The 15,820-nt window shown below is 32.6% G+C and overlaps 2 protein-coding genes and 3 long non-coding RNA genes across 7 annotated transcripts; 2 read left to right on the forward strand and 3 right to left on the reverse strand.

Moving 5' to 3' along the window:
- Positions 1-2,649: 2,649 nt before the first annotated feature.
- Positions 2,650-4,999, forward strand: LOC139785802 (uncharacterized). 2 transcript variants are annotated; one of them, XM_071724977.1, is made up of 6 exons: positions 2,650-2,758; positions 3,230-3,355; positions 3,780-4,259; positions 4,375-4,548; positions 4,651-4,730; positions 4,943-4,999. In XM_071724977.1, the coding sequence occupies exons 2-5, from the start codon at positions 3,317-3,319 to the stop codon at positions 4,708-4,710; spliced, it is 753 nt and encodes a 250-aa protein (XP_071581078.1). In that variant the 5' UTR covers positions 2,650-2,758; positions 3,230-3,316; the 3' UTR covers positions 4,711-4,730; positions 4,943-4,999. The 2 variants fall into 2 exon arrangements, with proteins under 2 accessions (XP_071581078.1, XP_071581077.1); XM_071724976.1 differs by having other exon boundaries at positions 4,651-4,719.
- On the forward strand, positions 4,999-6,125 carry LOC139785803 (uncharacterized). Its single transcript, XR_011722087.1, has 3 exons — positions 4,999-5,057; positions 5,409-5,622; positions 5,694-6,125. It is a non-coding gene; the product is annotated as an uncharacterized lncRNA (long non-coding RNA).
- A 2,150-nt stretch (positions 6,126-8,275) lies between these two features.
- LOC139785801 (uncharacterized) lies at positions 8,276-10,837 on the reverse strand. The gene is made up of 2 exons (XR_011722086.1): positions 9,728-10,837; positions 8,276-8,833 (listed from the first exon to the last, which is right to left on the reverse strand). It is a non-coding gene; the product is annotated as an uncharacterized lncRNA (long non-coding RNA).
- Positions 10,838-10,847: 10 nt separating this feature from the next.
- LOC139785800 (uncharacterized) lies at positions 10,848-13,505 on the reverse strand. 2 transcript variants are annotated; one of them, XR_011722085.1, is made up of 6 exons: positions 13,017-13,504; positions 12,697-12,937; positions 12,439-12,623; positions 11,670-11,803; positions 11,161-11,591; positions 10,848-11,063 (listed from the first exon to the last, which is right to left on the reverse strand). It is a non-coding gene; the product is annotated as an uncharacterized lncRNA (long non-coding RNA). The 2 variants fall into 2 exon arrangements; XR_011722084.1 differs by having other exon boundaries at positions 11,161-11,803; positions 13,017-13,505.
- Positions 13,506-14,274: 769 nt separating this feature from the next.
- On the reverse strand, positions 14,275-15,817 carry LOC139785812 (uncharacterized). Its single transcript, XM_071724986.1, has 2 exons — positions 14,550-15,817; positions 14,275-14,344 (listed from the first exon to the last, which is right to left on the reverse strand). The coding sequence occupies exons 1-2, from the start codon at positions 15,815-15,817 to the stop codon at positions 14,275-14,277; spliced, it is 1,338 nt and encodes a 445-aa protein (XP_071581087.1).
- Positions 15,818-15,820: the final 3 nt, after the last annotated feature.

The raw sequence follows: 15,820 nt of genomic DNA on the forward strand, positions 1-15,820 counted from the left end.
ATAATCCGTCCAGAAGTTAACAGGGCAAATCACATTATTTCACCGCAATTGGGTTGTCTCTATAAAAGCTGCTAATTCGTCTACATATTCAATGAGGAAGATACCATCAGGAATTTTTATACGAAGAATTTCGTCACAAGATATTACACTTTAATTGTTTGTGATATATATCTTTAATTGTTTGAGGCAAACGTAAATCTGTTACAAAGAAATGTTGTAGACACATTTTTCTTCATTTTTCCTACAGGATCGATTGATATTTTTTGATTTTGCAAAAAATAATAAATAAAAGTAATTATTACACATTTTCTTAGAAACAAATTGAAAAAAGAAAAATCACTTATTTCTACCATATGCAAAAAATCCATAATTAGTCCATTTTTTCAGCTGTGTTGTACCTTAATAAGTTATTCGACTATTAATGGGCCATTCCCAGCACGGATATGTTTCAATTTTATGACGAAACCTTTATCGTTAAAATAATGTGGTTTACTTAACAATTACTTACAAGACTATATGCTGGCATTACAGATTTATATTTAATCTTTTCTTAATCCTTGGACTAACATCTTCTATATTGCATGAGCGCAAATAATTTTTATATCTTCTGGGATTTTCTCAACCATAATTCGTGCAGAATTTTCTACATACAATACAATATTAATATTGTTTATTAATAAATTTATAAACCATACAACAATATTCGAGAGGAAATTGAACACATAGCACGCGAGTGTATAAACATGAATTATTTAACATCTCTTATTCTCCTGTTAATGTATGAAATTAAAAATGATTAAAATATTTCTCCATAGTACCGATAAATAAGAATAGTAATTTCTAGTTTTGAAATAATTTTTTTTATTTTGACGTATTAACTGAATTAATAAAATATAACGATATTTCTTCAGATATTAATAACTTATCAAAATATTTTCTGATACGTACATGAAATAGTAAAATTATGTACAATTGTTTCACAGATATTCATTATTTAATATATTGATAAAAAATTGAATAAACATACGGCTATTAATTACATTTGTAAATCATTATAAGTTGATTTCAAAGATAATAAAAACTATTTATTATATTCTTCATCAACACTCACCTATTAAATTCAAAAGAAAGTATAAGAGGGTAAATAACAAAAAATTCCAGGTAATGTGAACGTTAACCTATAAAAAGGAAATTGTGAAACATTTACGATATGTACATACTTTTATAATAATATATAATAAAAATTATAAATTATATACCATGTGTTATACATACCATGTATCAATGAATTTTTATATTTGTTTAAACTGGTGAACAACAAGGATAACATGATACACGGAGGCACTATTCTTCTTCTTCTTAATTTTTCTGGCACCTGATCTCTGCCGAGACACAATACGGCCAAATAGCGATATCTTATGCCCACTTAGGAGCGAGGTTATTTCAAAACATAAAGTTGCATCAGCAACCTTTAAAATTTTTCCTTTAAAGCCCCTTGCACCAAGGATGCCAGATTGGCGGTTTTCCGATTGTCGGTTAGACAGCAGAGATCTATCTATCTTCTTCTACCGCTCGACGCTCGAAGCTGGCTGCTGAAACGTAAAGTTGGCATCTCGTGCCCATCCCCACCACTGGCTGGCAGTGGCTGTCGGAAAACCGCCAGTCTGGCTGCTGGCATCCTTGTGTGTGCGACGTGCGTCACGAGACCATCCCCACTATTTCCCTCACCCATATTACCAAATGCTACCGAGGCTGTGTTCCGAAATTCACTGTCAGTACCTAAAATTTATAATGTGCGTGACATAAACTATAGATTTGCAGTACTGGCAGTGAATATCGGAACACAGCCCGAGAGGCGAGGACAGGTCCTATCCGACAGGATGTAATACGCGCTAAATTGAACGCAGTCATAGACCGCTGTTACACGTCGGGTTTAATAACATCGGTAGTTCTTAGGCTGGCAAATCACAGCTATTCCCTTCTTCTGAAGAATGAGTGTGATTGGCTAGTCTAAGAACTACCGATGTTATTAAACCCGATTAACGGCGCCGTGTAACAGCGGTCATAGAAAACTTGTGAATGTGAAATCACGAATTTTACGAACACGCGGGTTAAATGTGTAAAGGTGCGATTTCACGATGACGCTCGACGCTGGATTCGAGCGTCAAATCTGGTCACGTGATAGATTCAGAGGGACGCGAAATATAACCTAACCACTGGATTGGCTGAAATGAGCGTCGAGTGTCAAAGCTAAACACAGTTTAGCTTTTTGACGCTCGAATCCGCGTCGAGCGTCATCGTGAAATCGCACCTTAACAGCAACAGAATAAAAAGGCTTCGTCAAAGAAAACAATTCTGTGATACCATCGAGGATAATAGGTATTATTATATTATTTTATTTTTAATAAAATATATCTGTTTCATTGACTACAATTGTAACCATTAATGGTTATAATTATATCTAAATTTTGTATCATAAAATATGTTCTTACATTTTCATATAAAATATTAAGCAATAATAATGTATCATTTTTTCCTAATAGGTAATTATGGATACGAATATGATAGCAATATCTGAACCAACACATGCTGCTATTCGTTTCTATTCCGATGAAAGGAGAAAAGTTGAGATCATATCTACCAAGATATAAAAACTTTAATGGGAAAATTTGTTTCAATGAACCATATTATGTAAAAAGATATGATAATCAGAAGAACAATTTTCATCTATCACCAGCTGAGGTATTATCTGTCGGAAGTAAGTGACAGCCATTAATATAATATGTTTATAATTAAAACACTTCTTCATGTTTTTTTCATAAATATAAGTAAAAGTAATTAATAATAAATCTTATAATGGTATTTATTTAATTCTTTGACTTAAATTTTGAGAATGTTATCAAAAGCTATGAGTCTGAAATGTATTTAATCTATACGTAGCACATTTTAAAGATTTACTTTCTTATTTGTCATTAGTAATGACTCATTACTTCTAAGAGTTGTTAAATATTTTTTTATATTGATATCTCTTTAAAAAATAAATAAAATTCTAAAATTAGTAATAAGTTTTGTAAATATCAGTAATTTCAGTTTATCTCAACTACTTACATTTATATATTACATATACAAAAATATTAGTTGTCCGCAAACTTTTATAAATTGTAATAAATAATTATAAAATTCATGAAGTAAAAAACATGCATTTTTTATGAAAATAATTTTTTTCAAGGTGAAGAACATTTATTAAATAAAAAAAGGGAGATATAAATTTTCAAAAAAACGCCATAGTGATGCTCTTCAACAACTGCGATTAAAAATGGAAGAAAAACAGAAAACATCAAAAAAGAATATCAAAGTAAGTGTTTAAGGTAAAATGATCATACAAGTACATTAAATTCTTCATACATGTTTTTAAGGCTCCTGGTCCCTCGCCGACCATATTGAAATCGAAACGTCAGAAGCGAGAAATTACACGGAAATTACATTGCAATTTACTGTCAAATAAAAAGATATTTTGATTAAAACACACTGTAGGTCGCTATAGCACACTGTAGTGTGTTAAAAACGATTTGTAGTGTGTTTTTATTGAAAGATTTCTTTATTTTACAGTAGTTTGCAATTGTCACCGTAAAATTTCTTGCTTCTGACATCACGTTTCAAAATGGCCGCGGTCGGTACCTAGGAGCCTAATATATATTTGACAACGTAAAAATTAATTTTGCTTAAATTTCAAAAAGTTTTCATTAATTTAAATAATATGTTAGTATTATTGCTTATAGATTATGAAACAGAAACTAAAAAAATTAGGTAAAGCACATAATGGGAAACAGCAACTAGAAAAATTTTTAAGTAATAGAAAATGTTTAAATCCACTATCTGACAATGATGAAGATACAACAGATCATTCTACACACGAAATTTCACCACAACCTAGGCCTTCAAATGAAACGCAATCCAAAAAATGTACAAAGTCCTTGCATAATGTTCCACTATCTGACAATGATGAAGATCCAACAGATCATTCTACACATGAAATATCACCACAACCTAGGCCTTTAAATGAAACGCAATCCAAAAAATGTACAAAGTTCTCGCATAATGTTCCACTATCTGACAATGATGAAGATACAACAGATCATTCTACACACGAAATATCACCACAACCTAGGCCTTCAAATGAAACGCAATCCAAAAAATGTACAAAGTCCTCGCATAATGTTGAGGACCTGTCTTTAGAAGATGAAAATGATCAATCAGTGGTACAGTTATTGTTACTGATATTGTCGTTGCTATTGAAATCTCGGAAAATTGTGACTTATATTTTAATCAATTACTATCTAAAGCTACATTTTCATTTGTTATTATTTATTCTAGATGTTACAGAAAAAACGAAAGAATTTAGAGAGAACAAAGATTAGTCTGCCGGGTAGAAGCAGACATTCCGAAGATGAAAGTGACACAGAAAATAACGAGTCAGGCAATATGTTAGCAAAACAATCGCGAATATTTGAAATCAAGAAGATGATACAAATCACAATGACAATCAGAGTATAAACCATGATAGAACATCATATAAGAAATTATAAAATTAAATAGATGTCTTTTTAATTCATTTCGAATAAGACTAAACTGAATAATTTGTATTAATAGGAATTACTGAGACTCCACGACATAGACCACGATTCAGAAGAAACAAGGTTTACCGATTAAAATTACAAGGTATATTTATTGTAGGTATATTTATAAATACTGATAAAAAGTTGTCTCAATAGTTATAATTACAACCTGAATTGTAAATTGTAGTAGATTTGTTCATTACACAATTGATTTAATACTCGTGTAATTTAAAAACAAAAAATAGTAAATAACGTATAAAACTTGAAACTTCTCAAACTTTTATAAAACAGTGAAAACAGTATTTGTCAATTTTTTCATAATTTAGATGCACCATACGATTCTGATGAAGAGGCTGCAAATGAGTATGACAACTCAATGCGTCTGATACAAGGGACGTAAATCCTGAAGAAAAGCAGTTATACGACATCGAAGGTGACGAGGTACAATTATGAATGAACGCTGCATTCCTAATTATATCAATTATTCTCTATCAAGTATTCTCTACTATTTTATTATTTTATATTTTACTATTTTATTCTCTACTATTTATGGTTATTAACATATAATAATCACCATGAATGGTACGATTTCATCAATAGTACAATGAACAATTATTTAGAAAATTTACCTAATTTCGAATTCACGGTTTATTTTAATTTTTAATTTTATTTATCTTATATGAAGCAATGCTTCTGATTATAAAAGTTTATTAATTAGTAAGCAATAACTAGTATATAAACTTTTAACATTAACTGATGTTTTTGACAAATCTACAACGAAAATATTTTTAGATATATATTGGTTGCGGAAAAATGATAAATTTAGCTTTCTGGGAATATATGAAACATTGAGGTCATTGGGTATTTCTAAGAGAGTTGTTGGAAATTTTGTGGACAAGAGAAGCATTGGTAAATCGTTGTTTCAAAACATCAAGGATAACTACCGAACTTGAAAATAGGTCTCCTAGAAAACGTTTTACTCCTCAAAAATATAGTATTTTACGACGTAAGTATTATACATATAATAATCATGATTTAAAAATAAAAATAATTATTGATTTCTTTTTTATTGTTTAGGCCTATTTAAAGATTATCTAAATAAAACTTACGGACATTCAACGAAGAAAGCGAAAATTCTAAGAGACTTAAACAAACAGATTGGTTATAAAATAAGAGATCTTCGTAAATCACTTTACAAAGTCACATAAAAGTTGTTTTTCATTATTATTAAGTACTTTTGTTATGCTGAGTCATAAAAATTTTTTTTTAATATAATATTTTATATTAATGTTAAATCATTAAAATGTTTTACGTTTGAAAAATTTAATTAAGGTTTTAGTATTTTAATGCTTAACGCTTGGAGAATAGTTTTATCCGTTTTCGAATGTAGAGCGAGTTTGTCGATCTAGATCCTCAATTTATCTCGCAAGTTTAAAAACTTTAGATAAGGTTTACTAATGTAATTTAAATATTATTACTGTGATATAATATATATTATCTTAAAATGTACATACATATTATTTAATAAATAATATTTAATTTATTGTATGTTTTAATTACATTATTTGAAACTATCAATGAAAAATTAATATCAAGTTAGTATTCTTTAGATAGAAAAATAATGACCGCCATATACTTAGAACAATTACAGTTCATTACATTTCAAAAGTTACGAAGTTACATTTTATTATTGCTAGATTTACTTATAAAATTTCTAAAATATTACTTCTCACTTTATTAGCTATCAGTATGATTTCTACTGTTCAATATCAAATCATTATTTTATATATGCACTATTTCTTATATTCTTTTTAATAATATTAAAAATATTTTATTTTTAATCAACAATTCACACACACATTATGAAATTATAAAACGTAGAACCTATATGATATATGAGATCGCATTTCAGATCTCATATGAGATTTTGGCACGATACATGATATGAAATCTCATAAGAGAATTATATGTGTTAGTGTATGAGACCTCATATGAGAGCACATATGAGATCTCATGTGTGTTCTCACATGATTTTTTTCAGTAGGGATGTAAAACTTATAAATTACACTACAAACAATAAATTTAATAAACCAGAGTACAAATTTATTCTAAAAGACGTCTCCTAAATGTATAAAAGACGTTTCATGTTTTTTAGGGGTTATTTCGACGTTTTTAAAACATCCCAGTAAACAATTTGTCAGCAATTGTAACCAATTTGACACCAAATACGCGCAAAACTTGTCGACAAATTCGGTGCGATCTGTGTTTGCAATACGCTTGTGTTTTGCTAGCAAAGCTTGTGTACATGACTTGACACCAAATTGACGCCAAATATCGAGCAAAACAGGACAGCAAAAGTTCAACGGCAAATTTGCGCCATATTGTGAACAAGGCTTGCCAACAAAAGCTCGACAGCAAATTTGTGCCAAATTGCGAGCAAACTTTGACAAAAGAACTTGACGCCAAATTGACACCAAATACCGAGCAAAGCTTGCCAGCAATCTAACAGCAAATTGTTGACAAATTGCTATCAAAGTTTGTTGACAAAACCCGACGCCAAATTGATATCAAATATCAAACAAGATTTGAGAACAATACTTAACAGCAAATTGGCACCAAATACAGAGCAAATCTTGATGACACAGCTTGACGCCAAATTGCAGCAAGCCTTGTTACGTAGCCATTAATAAATACTAAAATATATTTTTTTAGGGAAAATTAAAAGCATTAAATTATAAAAAGCATATAATTTTTATTGATTTACAATAAATTATTTTATACATATGTTAAAAGAAATCTTTATATTATAAAACATTATAAGACATTTATAAAATCTAACGATAGCAATAAAATAATTAATTATATATTAATTACAGTAAATGTTATACAATGTAAATTTACTGACATATGCAAACATTTAACTTTGTCAACAGCACATACAATATTTGTAAACACTCGAGAATCTTATATAATGCCTGGAAAACATACTCCGTGCGCAGATAATGCATTGGCCGGTATAAGAAGGATTTATAGAATCTTACTGAAAACACGAGTATAATTTCTATGAAAATGCATCTAAAACAATATTCTTATAAGCCTAATACCACTAACTTTCCTTTCTTTAATCATACAATAATAACTACCGTGCATATTTAAACAACTAGTTCAAACTTGAAACACGATTTATTATTTGCAAGAATGCAAAATTGAAATAAACAAATGTTCACAATGTGCATAGTTCGTCGATTACGATGGAATAATGCAGTACTGTTGTCAGAAAGAAATAACAAAAGAATAATATACATCATTTAGGTGCAAGCAACCGAAGTGAATTTTGTAGTGTTTGATGTAATAGAAATTAATATACAGCAGAAAAAAACTGTTCAAACAAAACTTTTAAACCGTTCAAACAAAACTTTAAACTATTTAAACAAAACTTTAAACTTTTACAGATAAAAAAATACACGATATTTCATCAACAGTTCCAAGATTATTTTGAGAAATATTTTAATCAAAGAAAGAATATGTAAAATTTTTAATATTGCAAGAATATGATAGTTATAAAACTAAAGCATTTCCCTTGTATTTTAAATTGTTTTAAATTGTTTCTATTTCAAACTAATATTACAATTTTGCCTTAATCAGATTCAAACGGCAAGTAGAATGAAACATTTTATTACATAATATTACATATTCTTTATACTCTTATAACTCTTCTTTAAGACTATAAGAGTATAACTCTTTACTTTATGACTCTTGTTTTCACGAAACATTTCGAATATTTTTTTTCTCATCACTATTCTCGCAGTTTTCAGAATTATCATCGTTGTCATCTGAATGAGCCTCGTTATTGTTGCCGGTGTGTCTGTTAATGTTAAATATATCTCTATAATTATCGTTATTTTCGAAATCAAAGTGTTCAGAGTACTCAAAATGATCAGAATTATTAGAAAATTCAGAATGGTGAGGAAGTTCAGAATGATGAAAAAGTTAAGAATAATGAGAAAGTTCAGATTCTTTTTGATTATGAAGAAAATCTGGTATTACGGAACTTTGGCTTTTAACGGAAGCATGTGCTTGCTGAATATGCGACTGATCGAATTCAATTAAAGAATCTGTTGAATTGAGTTCTTCTACAACTTCAACATTCACTTTCTGCCTTTTAACTTTCTTAGAAAGCTTATGAAACGGTGTTTTTTGGCATGTTCTAAAATAAACTGCAAATAAATTTAAATGTTATGTTTACATAAAATACATAGATTTCAAAATATATACTATCTTTACTTTTTAAAAACATTTATTTTTTTCAGATTTTCTACTGCACAATCACTATAACAAATGAAATGTTAATAGAAAAAAATATAACTAAATTAATTAAACTAGCAGTACAAAATAAACTTATAGGATGGAAGGCTGGCTGATTTTCTCGAGTTATAAAAAGGTCATCAATTTAAATTTAAAAACAAAATCTCGTTTAATTAAACAAATTTTAAATACAATTAACGTTTTACGTTTCGACTTTATATACTTAGTCTTCTTCAGAAACCTGATACATAAGAGATAATACATAAAAAATAATTAAAAAATAAAAAAAAATAAAATTGCTACAGATAAAAAGGATAGAGAACAAAGCCGCATACTTTGGACTGACTTGCCAGAAATGTAGCTAAGATCTACACTATGACATAGTATAGACCTTAGCCACAATTAATGTATATACGAGTTGTCAAAAATAGAATGAAATAAGTCAAGTAATAAAATTGTTACTATTATCTATACTGTTGTTATTATTATCAAACGATATTATTTATTATTTGACAGTGTAAAATTGTAATGCATATATTAAAATTACATTAGGGCTAGAATATAAACCAGACCCACAAGAATGAGAGCAATTCCAAGATCTCAAGACGAGAATTAACCAGATCTTACAGGGCGGAATTAAGGAGTCTGGATTACTGATTGAAATCAAAGTAAGAAAAGAAAAGAAAAAAAAGAAAAGAAAAGAGAGGGGGGCCTCTGCTTTTGTCTACGAGATCAATTCTAGGGCTAGAATATAAACCAGAGCCACAAGAATGAGAGCAATTCCAGATCTTAAGACGAGAATTAACCTTGCAGAGCCCCTTGTACTACTACGATCAATGTTGATCTTCCAATATGGCGTCCCAAATGAGAATATCGGAAGGGCCCTGCTCGCTGGACCGGACTCCTCGCCTCAATCCTCCCTCAAGCTCTCCTTTTCCTGGCGGTGAGCTCTCCTTGGGAAGTCGAATCTCGCTCGGTTGGTCTCCAGAATACGTGCCGCTTAGCTCAATCAGTTACGAAAGAAGGAAAACGTACTCGTCTCGTCCGAAGAAACGCAGCAAGAGCGGCCATGACACTGAACAAGAGCGAGGAAGGAGGTGGGGGCGCGTTGAAAGTGGCGACTCACGTGTCGCGCCATCTGAATGAAACGCCCTAAACAATAGGCGCTATCGCCTATTGTGCAAGGGGCTTAAAGCGCCGCGTTATATCGACCACCGCCACGAAACGTCGTCGTCGTCGTCGTCATTTACAGTCCTCGTCATCATTGTCTTCCCGTTGACTTTTGTAATTTTCACCTCGTTTCAAGATACATAACCGACCTCCAGACGTACGCGGCGGTTTATTTTATCGAGGTTAAAAGTTGGCGGAAAGTCGACTTTTAATCGGCGGTTTTTGAGACATTCGCCGACTTCAAGTCGACTTCAAGTCGACTTTCGTCCTTAAAAAAGTCGACTTCTCTGCCAAGTCAGTTTCGGTAGAAGTCGACTTCAAGTCGACTTTTAAAGTCGACTTTTTGCTCTTAGGGCAATTTTATTAAAATTGAATGTGATTTTATATTATCATTTAATACTGAAATGATCCCGACCGCTGCATGATCCCGACCGTTTATGTCCGACCATAACTATTTGTTTTAACAAATGAATATCGGCCGCTAAATCTTTAATAATCAACATTTGCGCAGTGCAAAAATATTAAAATGTATAACGAGAAGTGTAGGAAGTAACTTGTGGTCAGATCTTATGTAATACAGATTATAATAAATACTTTATTTAATACAGACAAATATTTTATTTAATACAGATTATATTGTCATGCTGACAATGTATAAAAGAAAAATATCGAATAAAATTCAAGTAATAGTAATCCCATGTGTATACAATAGCGTTCAATGTAAATTCAATGTATAAAAATAAATAACAGTACCGATTTTTAACAACAAAATAAATAATTGTAGTTAAAAGTGGTATACCACTGTAAAGAGTGAACCTTTAGCTACAAAATTTATATAGGAAATTTTTGTCTACGTCGCTTTGTTTAACCGGTATAGAGCAAAAACGACAACGGTGGAAAAATTGAAATCTCAAAAATGCCGGGGTATAACAGTCTGCACTGCATTTTCAATACATATACGTACATCTAATCCTAAAAAATAATAGGATACATGCAATAATTGTTTTTAAGAGAAAAATATAAAAATTTATTAAAATTTTTATGCGAAACATTATTAAAAAATAGTTACGAGGGTTCCTCTTTCCGCAGAAGTCACTCGCCCGACTTGTTTCACTCCTCGACGTCCGATGACTCTATTCGGTGTCTGAACGGTTGTAATTCCCGTCTCATCCATATTCCATATGCAGTGAGCCTGAAAATGCCTTGGAAATGCACCCGGACTGCTTACTGACCGATTAGCCCCAAACACAAGTTTCAGGTTTGATCGCCCACGAAATATTAGACATCAACGATAATGAAAAAACTACACTGGATTCGTGTTCAGCATGCATTACTCTTTATAATCACGTATTTCGAGATTTGGAGAGCAAATATTATTGCAAATATTACAAAATTTCCACTCGCAGAAAATGTAACTTTCACCTTTCGAAAACACGTTTGCCCTCGTAAAAATCATAACACGGCAGGTAACCTGCCGAAACTCCGTTGGTCACATGGGTACTATAAGCAGCGTTTACAATGTTAATAGCAAGTTCGCACAATATACAGGTTCCGAGATATTTGATTAGACGTATTTACCCCGTAGACGTTTTAGCCCCGGTCTCCCCTACTATTTTATCTCTATTAAGATCTTCTTTACCCAAATAAGTTGACTATCCTTTCTTTTCCGCAATCAAACGCACATCCGTGTTCCTTTTCCACCCTAAACGTTCCTGAAAACAGAGTGAAAACAGAGTTGTTGAGAAAATTAAGTAATCGTGCTTACCACACATGTGGCCGCTAGGAGCTTGCAAACTTACATGACTATTATATTGAAAAGCTGGTTAAGTTTTTGAATATAAACAGGAAAAGACAATAAGAGTCAAGCGCAGTAATTAGTGCGCAATAAATATATTCTTAGTCGATACATGAAATTTGCGAACGTTTCGACCCTTTTTTGGTCATCATCAGCGCAATATTAAAAGTTAAACGCAAAATAGATCTGTCAAGTTTATATAGATATGTCAGTCAATATAAATTAAACTATACGATAGTCGATAAAGTTAAATTTAAAAAAACAATACGGTGGTCAAGTCCGACGAATGTCTTCTCCGACGCGAACCAAGCATCTTCGAATTGATACTCCCAGGTTGGAAGGCCAGGAAGGATACAAGACTTTGGTCGGGCGATTTAAATTCTTTGCGTATTCAAAGATAATTATGAAAATACGATACATGGTTCTAATGAGTCACGCAGCCTGTCTCCACAATGTCTCGAGAGACAATAATTTGTATGAACCACGTATCGTATTTTCATTAGTTTCTCTTTGCTAAATAAAATAAAACATTTGTCTTTGTTACTGACTCACCCAGTATACTTGTCCGGATGATAGGTCAGAAACTTATCGAACAGCTCGTGTTGCAGTGCCGCTTTCTCAATCGTGGTATACAGCAATACGTCCTTATGAGCGACATAATCTAATCCTGGAATAGCGTATAAGCCGCGACTGCTTTCATGATTGCTCAGGAAAATAACTGCCTCTGTTTGAGCATGCTAAAAGCAGCATATAAATATTACTTTGCGTGTTAATCACTGTAGCAAGATAAGTTTTCTGGACGATGCTTACTATGTAAGGACAATAATGTTGATCAATCAAAACTTGTTAAAACGTGTGTGTCCTGCCTTTGTTACTTCTTTCTCGCCAACACTGTTATATATAATTCTTGTTATCCTTTCTGTAATTAAATGCACTGATTATCTGCATGATGATATATTTATCTGTATTATAATTATAAATAACTATGAATACTTATCCCTTGTATTTCCTCTGTAACTTTGGCGTTTCCAGTTTGCCGACTTCCGCTAATCTGCAAATATATTTATTCAAAATATATAAAATGTATTTATTGCAAACATATTATTTATATATTAATATGTATTTCTTACCTCTCCTTATATTTCTAGACGATGGAAGGTTATGAACCACGATTTCCACGTGGTAATCATGCTTGATAACCTTTCTTCCGCACTGAGTTAAGGATGTATTGCACCTATTTTCAAAGCGCTACCAAGTGGATAAAAATTTGTGAGAATGTTCTTTTAGTCTTCCTAATGTGCTACAAAAAAAGTAGAAACGAATCCACTAAACGGTTGCTGAGATATAACGATTTTAATTTTCACTGATTTTACACGTATTCTTATGGGAAGAGACGATTTTGGCGGATAAAACAGCTAAAAAAATGTTGAAGGAGCGCTACCAATATTTTGAATTTTTTTGTACATCTAGTATACGAATAGATGAAAATATCTGCCAAGTTTCAATTGTCTTCACTACACCGTTTTAAAGAAATAAATTATAACTTGAGATAATTGTGCTGTCGGCACGAATGTATCTCGATGGCTCGTGAAAGCGCGGCAACGTCGCAATCAGCTGGGCAAGCGAACATAACCTATGGCTGTCGCTACACGTATATCTATGCCTTCTACTACTTCTAGCTAACTTTTTGTCTCCGTTGCACTCGTGAAGAGATAGAAAGGGGAAATGAGAAACATAGCGGGTTTATGAATATCAAATAACGCAGGAAAAATTACACAATAAGAAGCAATAATTTTGCAAGAGTAAATACACACAGGTGTGTTTCTATATTATTTTTCTCAGTTTTAATAAGTGTCATATTATCAATACATGTTCACTTACAACCACAGTATGCATAATAAAAGTATATTCAGTATACATAAAAGACTATATTTTTTCATAAACTAGGACAATAAAAACAAAATAAACTATATTAAATAATCTCTTTGGTTTTTCTTTGGCAAAATTAATCTTTCTCTTGCCGTAAAAAATCAATAATTTTATTTATTAATTCTTTTTGAATTTTTTGTAAAGTTTTTTGTTTGATTTTTGTCTCAAGAAATTCGGCAAGTCCGTCAGCTCCACACAGTGCATAAGAATTTTTTAAAGTTTTCATATCGAGTTCAGCTAACGCCAATTTCTTGCGGACTGATAAACCAATATTTTTCATAGCTGCTAATGTTGACAGAATTTCAGTACTTTTCTGCTGAGTATTCCATATAAAAGTTTGTTCGGAGAAAGTCTTTGAATTTGTTAAAAGTTGTTGCGTCGTTATCTTCAACTTATTTAGTATTTTAGACAGGATCACACAATCGCGTGACGCATTGTGAGCTCCAACGGTAGAAATGCTCAATGCATTTGCCAATCCGCTAATTGAGCATGCCCCTTTTCCTTTGCGACCAGTACTATTTCTAATAACCTGTAACGTATCAACAAAACTATAAACTACTTCGGAAAATTCATTTTCTAGTGAACATTTTATGACTTGTTTCATAAATCTGGGCCCATCAAATGAAAGATTATGTGTAGCAATGCAACACTTTTTTCCGAGCGATGTTAGCCACCCATGTAAGCTTCCCAACGCAGCTCTTATCGGCACAGATGGAACTTGTCGACCATTGTACATGAGTTCTCCGTAACAGCTCGTTAGACCATTCGCCTGACTGGCACTCACAGAAATATCTTGAACCGGGTTAACATAAATATCGAACGAATTTTTGCCATATTTTGCGGCAATTTGGAGGATGTCGCAATTCATTTCGAAGCCGGATGTTTCTAAATCTAATAGAACAATAGCAATGTCATTATTGTCTTCTTCCTCTAGATCTGTCTTGTCTTCCTCTGCAAGTTCATTTAAAAGATCGACATTGCTCTGATAAGTGATGCCTTCGACGTTTTCCTTTCTATGACGTAAAGCCGCCCGCAGCTTTTTCAAATGCATACGTCGTTTCTTGTAAGCTGATGTCTTCATCAATTGCCGTCGCCTTTGGAGAATTTTCTGTGACGCTGCAACATGTCGCGAATGGTGCTTGCCCGGCGATTTGCCCAGCTTTTTCAGTATCGCTTGCGTGTATCCTTCCCCGATGTTTTTCTGGCCAACTGTGCAAGCGAATCGGAAGTCGGCGGACGCAGTTTTACTGTAACATCGAGATTTTGGAGCTTTGCTAGCCATAGTTGCGTTTAGGCTTTCGTTGGTATTACTCGATGCACCCGCCGAAAATTTTACGGCATTATTGGCCAGCTTGTCAAAGATTTCTCGAAGTGCCTCGAACAGTCCCGGCTCCCGAATTCCTCCTGGAATGATTCTGTGCTCGTAATTTTCCTTGTCCTGAATGAAACCACACCAGTGGCCACATTTACTATGGTCGTTTATAGCGTGGTACGGAATGTTACGGACTGCATCAGCCATCGCTCTGCTGTTACCTTTATTCTGACACATAGCGTACGTGAAGCACCGGTGGAGATATGTAATGCAGTTTTTTGTAAATTCTTTATGGTTTTTTTGAATCGTGTATAATCTTTTTTTGACGCCGTTTGATGTGTGGTTCATATCGGATTGTTTCACGATGGAATGTTTGCTGGCAGCTTGGCATACTGCATTGGTTGTGCTGTCATCGTCTCCTATGAGTACACCCACTTCTACATTTTGGGCCCTAAGTATGCTGCTATTGACAATGAGTTTCTTAGCGACGTGAGGCTCCATAGCTTTCGCCGAACCATCAAAATTTTTGCGGCAATCGTGATCCGGAGGTTGACCGATTGCATTGCATTTTTTGCACATCCGATTACATGTTGAATAATCTAAAATCATTCCGCTACGGTGACCAACAATGGCACCGAAGCCATTCAAGCTGTCGTAATTTCGACCTGCACCTCGCGTACTCCATCCCATATC

The sequence above is a fragment of the Temnothorax nylanderi genome, unplaced genomic scaffold (genome assembly GCF_030848795.1).
Source record: "Temnothorax nylanderi isolate EJ_2023f unplaced genomic scaffold, tnyl_v1.0 TNYL_tig0890_pilon, whole genome shotgun sequence".
NCBI lineage: Eukaryota > Metazoa > Arthropoda > Insecta > Hymenoptera > Formicidae > Temnothorax > Temnothorax nylanderi.